This window comes from Leucopleurus acutus, assembly GCF_964270905.1.
Source record: "Leucopleurus acutus genome assembly, chromosome: 19".
Taxonomy (NCBI): domain Eukaryota; kingdom Metazoa; phylum Chordata; class Mammalia; order Artiodactyla; family Delphinidae; genus Leucopleurus; species Leucopleurus acutus.
In genome coordinates, this window is record NC_139161.1 from 5,430,562 (window position 1) to 5,445,124 (window position 14,563).

Sequence of the window (14,563 nt, forward strand, 5' to 3'; positions counted from 1 at the left end):
CCAGCTGGTGGGCCCATTATACCATTCTCTCTACATTAGTGTGGATATGAAATCTTCAATAATAAATGCTTTTTTTTAATGAAGGGTCTTGGAAATACTTAGAAGAGACAGGCCACACTCTCCAAGTTTCATTATCACTGAGTCAGTGTTAGGCGTCCTCCCCCCAACCCGGCTCCCTTGCCCCGCCCCCAGGCGGTGTTTTCTCAGGCATTTAGGTCGTTTCCTCACTGCCCACTACCCTCCTCTCCAGACTGGTGCCAGTGTAAGGTTATATCAGGGAAGACATCTTCGATGGTATAACACTGGTTTGAAACACAAAACGAAAACCCCAAAATAAGCAACAACAAAAGAAAACCAGAAGCAAACGAGCGCGCGCACACACCCCTTAAGAGAGAGCCTGTGCCGGCGCTCAGGCCCGGTCCAGAGCATCTGTGAAGTTACTTTCCAATGAACAAAAACGGACTCACGCTTCCCTTTTCCTAACATTGCATTCGGTGGATGTCCAGAGTAAATAACGAATAACAAGGACGCCCCAGAAGGCTGCACGCCGAGAGCCAAGGGTGAGGGTCCAGCACCTACGGTCAGCATTGCGCGCCCACCCGGCTCCCCAGCCCGCCCAGGACACAGGGGCAGCCGAGGGAGCCTAGGGGAAGGGGACCGGCCGAGAGTGCAACTGCGCCGTTTCAGGAGAAGGACCCCTTTCCCGGGGCCGCGATAGACCTAGCGAGGGATCCGAGCATCCCGAGAAGGCGTTTCAATCAGACCGCGGGCGCTTGGTTATAATTACCTCCAACTTGGGAAGGCTCCACCCGCGCTGGGAGGGGCTTCAAATCCACTAGAGGCTGGACCCGCAGAGGAACCGCCAGCCTTCGCGAATCAACCACCACACAGTTTCCTTTTAAAAAAGTGCCGCCCGGGGCTTCCCTGGTGGCGCAGTGGTTGGGAATCTGCCTGCCAATGCAGGGGACACGGGTTCGAGCCCTGGTCTGGGAAGATCCCACATGCCGCGGAGCAACTAAGCCCGTGAGCCACAACTACTAAGCCTGCGGATCTGGAGCCTGTGCTCCACAACGGGAGAGGCCGTGATAGTGAGAGGCCCGCGCACCGCGATGAGGAGTGGACCCCACTCGCCGCAACTGGAGAAAGCCCTCGCACAGAAACGAAGACCCAACACAGCCAAAAATAAATAAAAAAAAAAAAAAAAAAAAAGTGCCGCCCATCGGCGGTCCCGCCCCTCGGCCGCCCCCGAACAAGCGTGGCCCTCAGCGGGCCGGAAGCGCTTCCGCCCCCAACCAAGATGGCCGCCGGGCGGCGCCCCCCCGGGCGGAAGTAGCCTGTTGGGCGGCTGACGAGTCCATCATGGCAGCCGCGGCCGCCTCCCCCGCTCTGAAGCGGCTGGATCTTAGGGACCCCGCGGCGCTTTTCGAGAGCCATGGCGCGGAGGAGATTCGCGGGCTGGAGCGCCAGGTTCGGGCCGAGATTGAGCACAAGAAGGAGGAGCTGCGGCAGATGGTGGGCGAGCGGTACCGCGACTTGATCGAGGCGGCCGACACCATCGGCCAGATGCGCCGCTGCGCCGAGGGGCTGGTGGGCGCCGTGAAGGCCACCGACCAGTACTGCTCCCGCCTCCGCCAGGCCGGCTCGGCCGCGCCCCGGCCGCCGCGGGACCCGCAGGTCAGCCCCGGGCCCCCGCCCCCGGCCCGGCCGCTCCCACCCACGCCGGTCGGTCGGCGCCCCTGGCTGGGCCTCACCTGCCTCAGGAAGAGCTCCCGCCAGCCCTTGCGCTCGGCTGCTGGGGGGACGCCCGCGGTCCTTCCCTTGCTGCTGACCCGTTCTCCACGGTCCCTCGGCCCTCTCCTCGGGGGCCTTCCCGCGCTTCCGGGCCTCGCCCCCCTCACCTCACCCGTGGGGTCGCCGGGCTTGTCTTCCCACCTGAGATGGAGACGCCAGGGGTCTCTCGCTAGACTGTTCAACTCGTTCCCTGTATCACGTCTCCTGACATTGTTGCTGGAACAGTTCTCCCGTGTTGACACCTTCCCCCCGAGTCGTTCCTTCCTCCTCCCAATCTTCCTCCCAGCCCCGCCCCCACCCCATTCCCAAAAATAACTCCCACGGCCCCAAAGAGCTCTGCTACCCTCTGTGGGAGTCGTTGGAGGCTAGTAACCAGCCCATCCAGCTCTCGTCTTTTAATAGCGGAACATTTTCATTGTAAGGAACTCAGGTTTTTCTAATCAGGTGATCCGAAGTGTTCCCCCCTGCCGCCCGCCCCAGACGCTAATGATGAGACCCAGCGTGGAAAAATGCTGATCCTAAAAGTGGAGCAGCCGTTTGTGCTCCTAAAGAACGATGACTTAGGGTGGCAAAGTGAAAGGGTGCGGAGAGTGAGAAGGGTAGACACTTGTCCTTAAACCTGGGAGAAGATCCTTGCAGCGACGTGGAAGAAGAAATTGCAAAAGTACAGTTTAGGTCCAGTTTGGAGCTTTTTAATACAGTCTGGGTTTTAGAAAAATGCAGGTCATTAGGCTGGGCTCACACGATAGAACCATAGAAGATTGGAAATTCTTCGCTAACTTCTGAAATGAGAGACTTCATCCCTCCCTAAGCTAATTTGTGCTGGCTTGTTTTTGGAAACATTTATTTTTATTCCTGTTATATCTTATTTATTCTCAGTCAAACCCACAAAAATTTGAGCGCCTTCTGTGTTCAAGGCACAAAGAATCAGAATTCTGCTCTAAAGGAGCGTACAATCTAGTTGAGAAATTAAATCCATGGAAAGTTGATGAGAAAAATGTAACCAATTTAGAATAGCAAAAAAGACATTTTAGGATAATGGGTGATTGAATCCCAGAATAATTGTGTACATTTACCATAAGAATTCTGAAGGAAGTCACTTCAGGCTTGGGTCCTTCTCAGTTAGGAGAGGCGTTTAGGATAGATGAGATCTGGAATAGGGGGTCTGGAGTATGTAAAGACAATTAAAACCAAGTATCAATTTGATTAAAGCAGGGTTGGTCAACCTTGGTGCCGTTGACATTTTGAACTGGATCATTCCTTGTTGGAGATGCTTATCCAGGGCATCGTGGGATGTCTAGAACCATCCCTGGCTTCTTCCCACTAGATGCCAGTAGCACTCCTGTCCCCCACTGTGGTAATCAGAAATGTCCCCAGAGATTGCCACGTGTTCCCTGGGGGATGAAATCCTCTTCCTCCCCACACATGAGAACCAATGGATTCAAGGGTCCCTAGAGGGAGTTCCCTGGTGGTCCTGTCTTAAACACAGGTTAAGACTCCGTGCTCCCAATGCAGGGGGCCTGGGTTCGATCCCTGGTGAGGGAACTAGATCCCGCGTGCCGCAACTAAGATCCCGTGTGCCACAGCTAAGACCCGGCGCAGCCAAATAAATATTTTTTAAAAAAGAATAGGTCCCTGGAAGAAAGCAGTGGAAGGACAGGAGACCCTTGACCACCAGGCTAAGATACTAGGCAGCAAGGAGCCTTTTAGAACTGAGCAAAGGTACGATCTAAATGGCCTGTGAAGAAGGTTAACTTGACGGCAAAGGAAAAGGATAGGTTGGAGGGGACAGAGAATGAACACAGAGCAAGCGAAATGTCTTTGGATTCATCGAAGTGTGAGATGATGATGACTCGCAGTAGAATCATGGAAGTGGTAGCAGAAACCTAGGTCGTAGAGATGTCGACAGAACCATCAGAAGGACCTGAATTTCCTGGGATCTGGGGACACAGTGATGTATATGTGAAGATGTTGAGGGAGGTCAGATGGCTAACATTTTTGGTATAGGGAGATGAGTTTAGTTTTAGATATACTGATTATAGAATAGCAGCGAAAGTTCCAAGGGGAGATGTCTGGCAGCAGCAGAAAAGGCTCGACGGGGATTCAGGGCAGCGGGGGGACTACAAGATGCGGTGGTGATCTGCCTGGAGCTGACGCTTCAGGGAGGAGAATCGTGAAGGAAGAGGACAGACCGAGGTGAGTGGAACGTGAAGGTCTGGTGGAAGGTTGGCGAAGAGAAGCAGCCAGCAGAGACGCCCACGATGCATTCAGAGCAGCAGGAGAGAATGTAGGGAGACCGAGCGCCAAGCAAGGGAAGGGGAGCGCTCACTCAAGGGGCGGAGCATCGGCTCCCTGATACCCTGTCTGTGCGATGACCAGATCCGGTTTGCCCCTCCATGGGATGGAGCAAAGGTGCAACTGGTAGGAAAAGCTTGACTCCAGTAATTCTGCTACACGAACCTTGGTGCCTTGCTGAGCGGCATTGAATCTGGCTTCGTGGAAGCTTTGTACCCCCCAGATAGCCCCATACTTCTCCCCTAGCCGGCCCCACGCTGACCTTGCTTTTGTTTGTCCTGACTTAGCTCTGTGCCTTTCCCCGCAGCCACAGCAGCCGTCCCAGGAGAAGTTCTACAGCATGGCTGCCCAGATCAAGCTACTGCTAGAAATTCCTGAGAAGATCTGGAGCTCCATGGAGGCCTCTGAGTATCTCCACGCCACACAGCTCTACCTGCTCTGCTGCCACCTTCACAAGCTGCTCCAGCTGGATCCTTCTAGTTCCCGATACAGCCCTGTCCTCTCCCGATTCCCTATACTCAGCCAGCAGCTGGCAGCGGCCAGCCACTTCCGGTAAAAAGACCTGCTCTGGTTGATGGCCATACTCCCCCCTCCAATTTTATGGAGTGTGTCTCCTTTCCTGATGTACTGGGGTTCTTCTCCCAAGATGTAAAAAGCTCCCCATGACCTCTGTCATCCTCTCTCTAGGTCAGCCATCCTGCATGAGAGCAAGATGCTGCTTACATGCCAAGCCGTGGCCGACCAAGCCGTGGCCGAGGCCCTGTGCTCTGTGATGCTCTTAGAAGAGAGTTCTCCGCGCCAAGCCCTAGCGGACTTCCTGTTGGCCAGAAAGGCAGCTATTCAGAAACTGCTCAACCAGCAGCACCACGGTGGGTATGGCTGCTCTCCACAGTTTGGGCTGTAAACCCGGGGATGGAGCAGAACAAGCTGAGGGAGGCCGAAGCTTCCACAGCGTTCTCTGCTTCTAACTTTACTGAAGGCAAATTGTTAAAAGAGGATGGCTTCTTCTCGTAGGTGCTGGTGTCAAGTCTCAGATTTGCTCATTAGTGGAGTTGCTGGCCACCACTTTGAACCAAGCTCATGCTCTTTTCTACACTTTACCGGAAGGTCTGCTGCCAGATCCCTCCCTGCCATGTGGCATGCTCCTCTCTACTCTGGACAACATCACAGGCCAGCATCCTACTGGTGAGCTCTGAGGCAACCGCTTTTATTTTCTGGTTCATTCATTTCCTGAGCATCTGCCATCTGCCCGCTACTGTGCTGGGCTCTGGGGACACAGCAGTGAATTGGACAGATATGGACCCACTTTCCTGGAGGTCAGAGTCTAGTGGATATGCAGCTATCTGCTTCATGTCAATATTGGTCATTGCTATAAAGGCAGAGTACAACTTGACTTGGTAGCATTGAATGGAGGGACCAAGGCCGGAGACTTCCTTGGGGACAGGATATTTAAAGTGAAACCTGAAGGTTGAGTAAGAGTTAGTCAGGCAAAGAAGAGGGTTCCAGGCAAAAGGAAGAGGATGTGCAAAGGTCCTGAGGCAAGGAGGATGTTAGTATATGAGGAACTGAAAAAAAGCAGGGGAAGCTGAGGGGAAGTGGGTGAGGGGAGGTGTAGCATGAGAAGACATGTGGCCAGTTTATCATTTGGGACCAGAGAATACAGCGCTGTGTGAACAGAGCAGTGGATAGCCTTCTAGGACCTTCCAGGCTTGGTGGTCCTCCTGTTATATGTTCCCGTGCACCCTGTACTTTTATTTGGCAGGATTTGTCCCAATTGGAATTAAATGTGTTTGGCTTTTATGTGCCAGTGGTTCCCCCTGGGGCTGGAGTGGATGCTGAGAGCTCACCGTGACCAGGTGACAGACGATGGGGGCAGCAGAGATGGAGCTGATTGGGCAACTCGGACGTGTGTTTAGCAGACAGTTTGGTGAGGGATTGGCTGCAGAGGGTGTGGAAGGAAGGGGTCCAAGTTTACTAGAAAGGAGTTTTTTGTTTTGTTTCGTTATTGAAGTATAGTTGATTTACAGTGTTAGTTCCTGGTGTGTAACAAAGTGATTCAGTTATATATTCTTTTTAGGGTTCTTTTCCATTATAGTTTATTACAAGATACTGAATATAGTTCCCTGTGCTATACAGTAGGACCTTGTTGTTTATCTGTTTTATATATAGTAGTTTGTATCTGCTAATCCCAAACTCCTCATTTATCCCTCCCTGCCCTTTTCCCCTTTGGTAACCATAAGTTTGTTTTCTATGTCTGTGAGTCTGTTTCTGTTTTGTAAATAAGCTCGTCTGTATCATTTTTTAAGATTCCACTATATGTGGTATCATATGATATTTGTCTTTCTCTGACTTACTTCACTTAGTGTGATAACCTTTAGCTCCATCCATGTTGCCGCAAATGGCATTAGTTCATTCTTTTTTATGGCTGAGTAACATTCCATTGCATATATGTACCACATCTTCTTTATCCATTCATCTGTCCACGGACATTTAGGTTGCTTTCATGTCTTGGCTGTGGTAAATAGTGCTGCAGTGAACATTGGGGTACGTGCATCTTTTCAAATTAGAGTTTTCGTCTTTTCTGGATACGTGCCAAGGAGTGGGATTGCTGGATCATATGACAAGTCTGTTTTTAGTTTTTTGAGGAACCTCCACACTGCTCTCCATGGTGGCCGCACCGATTTACGTTCCCACTGACAGTGTAGGAGGGTTCGACAAGGAGTTGGTTTGAAAGGGCTGCTGCTGAGTTTACTTTTGAAAATGTTGCCTTGGAGACAGCTGAGACCTTGGAGTGGGGACGTGGAGTGGAGAGGCAACCGTGGGTCCAGAAGAGAGCAGTGAGCGGTCTGACCGGGGCGACACACATGCTGGGTCTGCAGTGGCTGTTGTTTGAGGCCTTGGGGCGAATGACGTCAGTAAGGGGAGGGGATGACGGAGGACTGAGCCTCAGGAAACTCCAGAACTCAGAGGTCAGACGGAGGAGGCACGGCCGAAGGTAGAAGGGAAACGAGCAGAATGTGGTGACAGCCCGGAGGTCATTTTCAGACAGAGATGTGTATTAAACAGTCTCATTTCTGGCTTACTTTATCTTTCAACGGAAGTTCTCCCAACGGAAGAACTTTCAACGGAACTTCTACTTTTAAAATGCCAAGCATTACATAGCCCTCATTTTCCTCCTTTCTCTTTTTTCCCCCATTCCTTTCCTCTCTGTCCTTTGCCTTGTCAACCAATAGGATGGCAGAGTTGGAGGGAAGCTGCCACACTCCCTCCCTGATGAGGGGAGGCCTGGACATACTCTGTGCTTCCTTTTTCCCCCTATTTCAGGGGTCTAGTCCGGCTGCCCAGAGGAAGACTGGATGCTTTTTGGAAATTCCTTCCAGGTCCTTTATTAATTTGCTGTTCAAAGGATGGTCCCGATGACCTGTCCCTTGGCCCTCTCCTTAGGAAAGGGCATTGGTGTCCTGCAGGAGGGCATGAAGCTGTGCAGCTGGTTCAAACACCTGCCCGCGTCCGTCGTCGAGTTCCAGCCAGCTCTCCGCACGCTTGCACGTCCCATCAGCCAGGAGTACCTGAAAGACACACTGCAGAAGTGGATCCACATGTAAGTAGCCAGAGCTTTCCTGGCGGGGGACAGGACCCACCCAGCCTCGCCTGTGAGCACAGGAAGGAGGGAGAGCCCTGACCGTATGGCTGGTGCTCTGGGCCAGGCCAGCCCCACGTCAGCCGTCTCTCACTGTGCTCACGGCGCTTAGCCCCCACTGGGAGAACCAAGAGGGAATTTGTCTTTCAACACGTGACGTAGAGGATTTTAGACCCTCTTTATGTTAGAGTTCTGCCACTCCTGTGCTTTTATTTAGTGCAGTGTCGTGTGTGTTTGTTTTTTTTAATTGAGGTGTAGTTAATTTACAATATTGTGTTAGTTTCAAGCATACAGTAAAGTGATTCAGTTATACATACACATATATATTCTTTTTCAAATTGTTTTCCATTATAGGTCATTACATGACATTGAGTATAGTTCCCTATGCAGTACAGTAGATTCTTGTTTACCTGTGTTATGTATAGTAGTGTGAACATGTTATTCCCAAATTCCTTGAAGTGTTTATATATTTATAAACACTCTGATATATAATAGATATTTACATAGTAGGACCCAGGTAAGAGGTTTTCAAGTGGAGTCCAGCTATTTTTCTTAATAAAGGTGTGAAAACCACGAAACTAATGAAGCCCAAGAAAAATGATTTTGTTGCAGGTGTAATGAAGACATTAAAAATGGGATCAGCAACCTGCTTATGTACGTGACGAGCATGAAGGGTCTCGCGGCGATCCGGGATGCCACGTGGGAGTTACTTGCCAATGAGTCGATCCATCACAGCTGGGATGTGATATGTCGGCGGCTTCTGGACAGGCCTCTCCTGTTCTGGGAGGACTTGATGCAGCAGCTGTTCCTGGACCGACTGCAGGTGAGGTGGGAAATCGCGTGGTCCAGCTGTTCGGTGGCCAGTCCCGGTGTGATCTTTTGATTGTCTGGGGAGATTCCCACCACTTCCTAAGTATATTCTTTCCCTGCCGACCTACTCCAGGGCTGACTCTTCTGGATAATGAGCCATAAAGATAAACGGATTCTGGTGCTGAAAAAGAGGCCAGGCGTCTGTCGGGTGGTTGGGAACATGTCCACGTCCATCAGTGATGACATTGTTCTCTGCCACCAACATGCCATCTTCCTGAGCGTGGCAGAGAACAGTGGATGTTGGGATAGATTGCCACTTAGTGCTCTGGTTTTGAGATCTCCTGGAAAGAACTGGGATTTGAAGAACTCTTCTCTCCTTTGCTTTCAGACTCTGACAAAAGAAGGCTTTGACTCCATCTCCAGTAGTTCCAAAGAGCTCCTCATTTCAGCCTTGCGGGAACTTGAAAGTAGCACCAGCAGCTCCACTTCAAATAAGCACATCCACTTTGAGCATAACATGTCTCTCTTCCTCTGGTCCGAGAGTCCCAGCGACCTGCCTCCCGACGCTGCCTGGGTCAGCGTGTCAAACCGGGCTCAATTTCCGGGCAGTGGGCTCTCCATGAAAGCACAAGCCGTTAGCCCTTGTGTACAGAGCTTCTGTTCTGCCCTAGATTCGAAACTGAAGGTGAAGCTGGAGGACCTCCTGGCTTACCTTCCCTCTGGCGACCCGTCACCCCCCAAGGACGTCTCTCCCGCGCAAGCCAGGAACTGTGCCTTTGACAGATACGCGGACGCGGGGACCGTGCAGGAGATGCTGCGGATGCACTCCACGGCCTGTGTCAGGCACATCACGGACTGCGTCCAGGCGGAGCTGCAGCGCATCCAGCAGGCTATACAAGGGCAGCAGGACGCTCTCGACGGGGTCAAGCTACACTCGGTCCTTTTCATGGCCAGACTCTGCCAGTCACTGGGAGAACTGTGTCCCCACCTGAAGCAGTGCATCTTGGGAAAGTCAGGGAGCACCGAGAAACCAGCAAGGGATTCGAGGGCTCTGAAGAAACAGGGGACGGGGAAAACTCAGGAAATAGTTCCCATGCAGGCCAAGTGGCAGGAAGTGAAGGAGCTCCTCCTACAGCAGAGCGTGATGGGCTACAGGGTCTGGAGCTCGGCGGTTGTGAAAGTGAGTGACACGTAAACGTATTCCTTCTGTGCCCGCCAGGCAGTCCCCATTTCTGTCCCCTTTTTATCATAGTCCAGGCTGGCCAAGCTCAATAAGGCCTTTCAATAGTAAGGGAATAACAATTCTTATTTCACACAGTTATTTTCATTTATCTCTGCCAGATAGCTCAAATGTAAAAACTTTTCTATTCGTTTTAGCCTACATTTTATAGACAGAAACCCTGGATTTTTTTCCTTCCATCTGATGAGAATGAACGACTTTCCCCCTGGACAAGGGTCTCTGTTTTCTGCTCTTCAACCTAAATGTCATCGTCTCCACTGGTGTCTTAAGAGGTGGCCCCTGACGTCTGTAGGGTAGTTGGCAACGAAATCCCCGTTGCTGGCATCAGCAGTTAGAAGAAAAGCGAGGTGTGCCACTCGCCGTCCCACACACAGCGCAAGCAGCAGAAGCTGGTCTCAAGATGACTCGAGTAGTTTGAAACAAACCCACAAAGGATCTGAGTGGCCCATATGGATATTTGCTTTCTATTACCAGGTTTTGGCTCATGGATTCACCCAGTCATTACTTTTAGATGATGCTGGCTCAGTCCTGGCCACGGCCACCAGTTGGGATGAACTAGAAATCCAGGAGGAAGCGGAGTCTGGCAGCAGCGTCACGTCCAAGATCCGACTGCCCGTCCAGGTATGTAAGGGCCGCCACGAGGGGCCCGCCACTGGGAAGGGGAAAACCTGCTCTGTGGAAAGGACTGAGACTTGAGAAATAATCATTCAGCATACAGCTTCTGAGGAAGGGCTGCAAGTAAGACATGTAACTTTCTACTCTGGGAGCAAAGAGGGCGTAGGGCCAAGTAAATAGGAGACTGTTCGAGGAGTCAGTTCATGAGTCTTGCCTTTTGCAGCACAGACTCTGTGCTAATTAGAGAACCACTCACCCTGAAGTGGAAACAGCAATGGAAAACACGGTGCCAGGCCACCAAGGGAATGACAGCAGCCGTCACTTGTATCTGTTCACGGGTCTCTGCTCGGAGAGGGGCCGACTGCAGGGGTCAAGGTTCTGGCGTATAAGCCTAGGTAGGGTAAATGAATCCACTCTTAGCCCGTCTCGCTGCATTGGGGCAAGTTGGCAACTGGACATTCCTTTGTTCTTTTAGCCGTCCTGGTATGTACAGTCCTTCCTGTTGAGCTTATGCCAGGAAATTAATCGGGTTGGAGGCCATGCCTTGCCCAAGGTGACACTGCAGGAGATGCTGAAAAGCTGTGTGGTTCAAGTAGTAGCTGCCTATGAGAAACTCTCAGAAGAAAAACAGGTGAAGGTAGGTGTGTGAATTTTTTCCCATTAAAAACAAAAACTGTAGCTTTTTCTTGGGTTTGGGCGCTTCACTCCCAGGATTCCAGGTGATAAGGACCACTTGCCCCGGGCTATCTAATCGGTAGTGGCTTCCAGCTCCTCGACTTCAATCACACCCATTCCCAAGGGTCAAGCTGGTCATCACTGAAAAGGCAGTTCCGTACCAGTGGCGAGGACGAAAGCCTCAAAGTTTCTTAAAAAGACCTGCTTTCCAAGCCCAGCACTGCCACGTGGTCACTGCAGGCTTTGGGCAGATCATTAACCTGTTTCCTCAGGATGCAGCGGGGTCACGTGCGCTGCTTGGGGGGTGGGGGGTTGTGTGAAGGCTCGGGAACAGTAGCAAAGCCCAGCACACCCGCGGTGGGGGCTCCTGTCGCCCAGCCCTCCTCCCTTACTGCTCTGCGGCCCTCTGCCTTTGGCGCGCACCCCCATTGCATTACTAACGTTTTTAAGACAGGACCAACTCCTGACTTGCGAAGGAGTTCATATTAAGTCTTCTCCCGAGTTTCCTCAAAAGGCCTCTCCTTCGTGCCAGGAGCTTTTTTTTTAAAATGACTGTCTACAGCACCTGAGACCTTTTTTTAAGGGCCGGGTCTCTTCCCGGCCATTAGGTTTTTCGTTTTAAGACCAGGTGTCTAACATAACTTATTTTTGTTATTGTTATGAGATTAAACTGGCCTTCTGAGTATAAAAAGCTTCTGAAATAACCAGCTGAAACGCAGCCAAACCCTGAAGCTGTTTATTCTCAGATAACAAGTCATCTCCCTTAATGGGTGGGGACGGGAAATTCATTTGCAGAAAGAAGGTGCATTTCCAATGACCCAGAATCGGGCACTGCAGCTGCTTTACGATCTGCGTTATCTCAACATCGTTCTGACGACCAAGGGTGAAGAGTTGAAGAGTGGCCGCAGCAAACAGGACCCCAGGTAGGTATGCTCACCCTCCCGTGCATCTCTCCCAAACCTGCACAGCCCTTTTCTGGGAAGCCACTGGAGTTAGCCTCACGTTGCCCATTAGTTGTGTTTGTTTTCAACAGTAAGGGCTCATGTTACCAGCAAGAGAAACAAGGACCACCTGCTGGATAGATTCCACAGTCAAGTGTAGTACGTGGAATCTCATGCCTCTCTTCTGAGTCAGCCTACCAACCGTTGGGTGTAATTTGAACCTCCGGTACCCTCCCCAGAAACAACCTGGGGAAGTTGTGGACTGGACTTAGACATCCCATCTGGTGAAACCTCCTGAGGATCATTTAAGCTCAACGATCAGTGACAAGTGGGGCTAAGCCAGCAGTTAAGAACAGACCCAGTTCCAGGGCTTGTCTAGCATTACGACACCCAAAGATTGGTTTCTGTCCTACAAAACGTGGAGAATGACCCACTCGATCCTTTTTGCAGAGTTGAGAAAGTGGCTGACTACCTTGAAGCGCTCATTGACCCGTTTGACCTGGACGTTTTCACACCGCACCTCCACGGCAACCTCAACCGCCTGGTGCAGCGGACTTCTGTAAGCCGGGGAGAACACGCTCACCGTGAACGTGAACGCAGCGCCACGGGCTCAGATTACAGCACAGACCTGCCCAACACACAATGCTCCAGGACACAGTGGGGAGAGGGGCTAAGACACAGAGCTGAGTTGTTACAGGGGCCGAAAAAGGATTAGATCAAACCTCAGGGCTGAGGCAACCCCGGGATGACCCCTTTAGTTGTGAATAAGGACTATTCAGGTTTTATCCAGGCCTCAGAGAGAGGAATACAAAGAGCTATTGGATGGGGAGATTCTGACCTGTGGGCAGCGATAAAAGTAATCTTGGAGCGTTAACACGCTCAAAAGAGCATTTCCCCAAAAGGATGGTTAGAAACAAAGTAGTGACTGATTACTGACAGAATTTCCTTTAAGCGGACAGTACCAACACCCAGCCTGTTACTGTGCCCCGTCTCTCGTCTGGCAGGTTCTCTTTGGATTGGTGACGGCTACAGAGAATCACTTCACCCCCAGAAGCAGTACGTTCAGCTCCCAGGAAGCCCATAACGTACTGCCACTAGCATCAAGTCAGATCAGGTAATGATTCTGAGTGGTTCCTGCTGGGGCCCCAAAGCTTCCTGGTCCTTCTACTGAAATGCCCTCCTCTTGTCTTGGAGGTTTGGACTTCTTCCACTGAGCATGACGAGCCCTCGAAAGGCCACATCAGCCGGCAGAAGCATCGAAACCAGAGCCCAGGTGAGTGCGCAGACGAGCGGTTCACCCCCATCGATCCTGCCCCGTCTCCCACCAAACCACCCGTCAGCTCCCCTTTCAGTAACCAATAAAGAACCAGATGACAGGATGCACTAGTGCTGCTTTTAATGGCGGCGCAATATAGAAGTACACGGTGTTACTCGCTTGAGCTAATAAGAGGTTTTAAGAGATGCCCACTGACACTATCAAGTAGCCTCATAATAGAAATGTATGTCAGGCTGCCAAGGCTGTAGCAAATATGCAGGACGGGATGGAGAACGCTGCTTGTGTTGAATAGGGTAAGAGAGTTAACTGCTAACCCTGCACTACGACTGTACTTATTTGGAAAAACAATTGCTTTGTTCCAGTGATGGTTTCACCTCTCATTTCTTTTAGTCGGGTGGGAAGTACAAGGAAATGCGCTTTCTCAAGTTTACATGTTCTTGTTAACACACGTTTTGTTTCAGTAGGCTGCCATCCGTTAAGCCTGCGGGAGTCCTCCTGGGTATTTCTGAAGTGTGTTGTGTACGCATGTGTCTGAGAGCTCCAACAGCTTGCCTCCTTCCAGCATTTAATCCTTGTTTGCTTTCTGATTAGACAAAATATTCGCCAGGTATCCTTTCCATATTCCCTGCCATCAAACCCAGTAAGATCCAAAATCCTCCGTCAAATATCTGGTTTTAAAACTTGGGAGATGGTAGTGGAAAAAAAAAAAAGAGTTTTTGCACAAGCCTCCCACTCTGTAAGCCCAGGCCTGTGCTGTACCTTTCCCTCACAACACTCGGTTTCTGCTTCAAGTAACTGACCTTTCAGCTCTACCCGCATGAGAGGAACAAACCACGGAGAGAAGGTACACGTTTGCCCTCTTCCTACAGTCCTCAGCTTCAGATTTTACTTCCGTCACGTACTGAAATCTCGGTCTCCCGTGTCCTTTCCCAATCTGGCCTAAGAGCAGAGTCCCCTTCTAGAGCTGTCCGTGCTTCTCAGATGTGCTGTGTGTGCCGTGTGGACCCCAAGCGGAGTGGAGGGCGAGCAGGCCGGGGGTCCAGTGGACGCTAAGGCACTTTCCTCTACGTACAGCGGCCGGCTGCTGTCCCCCCGGCACTCTCCCGAGCAGATGACCCGACGCACGCCGGCTCCTTGTTCAGACAGCTTGTCGCCGAGGAGGAAGACTCGTCTGCGCCCTCACTGTTCAAACTAGGGTGGCTCTCTAGTATGACCAAGTGACACAGGACAATCCGTCTCTCTAAATAAATACTCCTGCATTATTTCTTCTAGAAGTGCCT

The 14,563-nt window shown here is 51.2% G+C and overlaps 1 protein-coding gene across 1 annotated transcript; it reads left to right on the forward strand.

The window, feature by feature from the left end:
* The first annotated feature begins 1,355 nt into the window (after positions 1 to 1,355).
* Positions 1,356 to 14,545, forward strand: COG1 (component of oligomeric golgi complex 1). Its single transcript, XM_082860150.1, has 14 exons — positions 1,356 to 1,674; positions 4,394 to 4,638; positions 4,774 to 4,955; positions 5,101 to 5,271; positions 7,531 to 7,687; positions 8,339 to 8,549; positions 8,925 to 9,716; positions 10,251 to 10,397; positions 10,867 to 11,028; positions 11,862 to 11,989; positions 12,458 to 12,566; positions 13,012 to 13,121; positions 13,202 to 13,280; positions 14,358 to 14,545. Exons 1-14 carry the CDS (start codon positions 1,360 to 1,362, stop codon positions 14,502 to 14,504), a joined length of 2,955 nt encoding a protein of 984 aa, XP_082716276.1. The 5' UTR covers positions 1,356 to 1,359; the 3' UTR covers positions 14,505 to 14,545.
* Positions 14,546 to 14,563: the final 18 nt, after the last annotated feature.

Coding starts and splice junctions, on each gene's coding strand:
- COG1 (XM_082860150.1), top strand. CDS start 1,360: ATGGCAGCCGCGGCCGCCTCCCCCGCTCTGAAGCGGCTGGATCTTAGG. Junction 7,688..8,338: donor CTGCAGAAGTGGATCCACAT/GTAAGTAGCCAG, acceptor ATTTTGTTGCAG/GTGTAATGAAGACATTAAAA. Junction 13,281..14,357: donor GCATCGAAACCAGAGCCCAG/GTGAGTGCGCAG, acceptor CTCTACGTACAG/CGGCCGGCTGCTGTCCCCCC.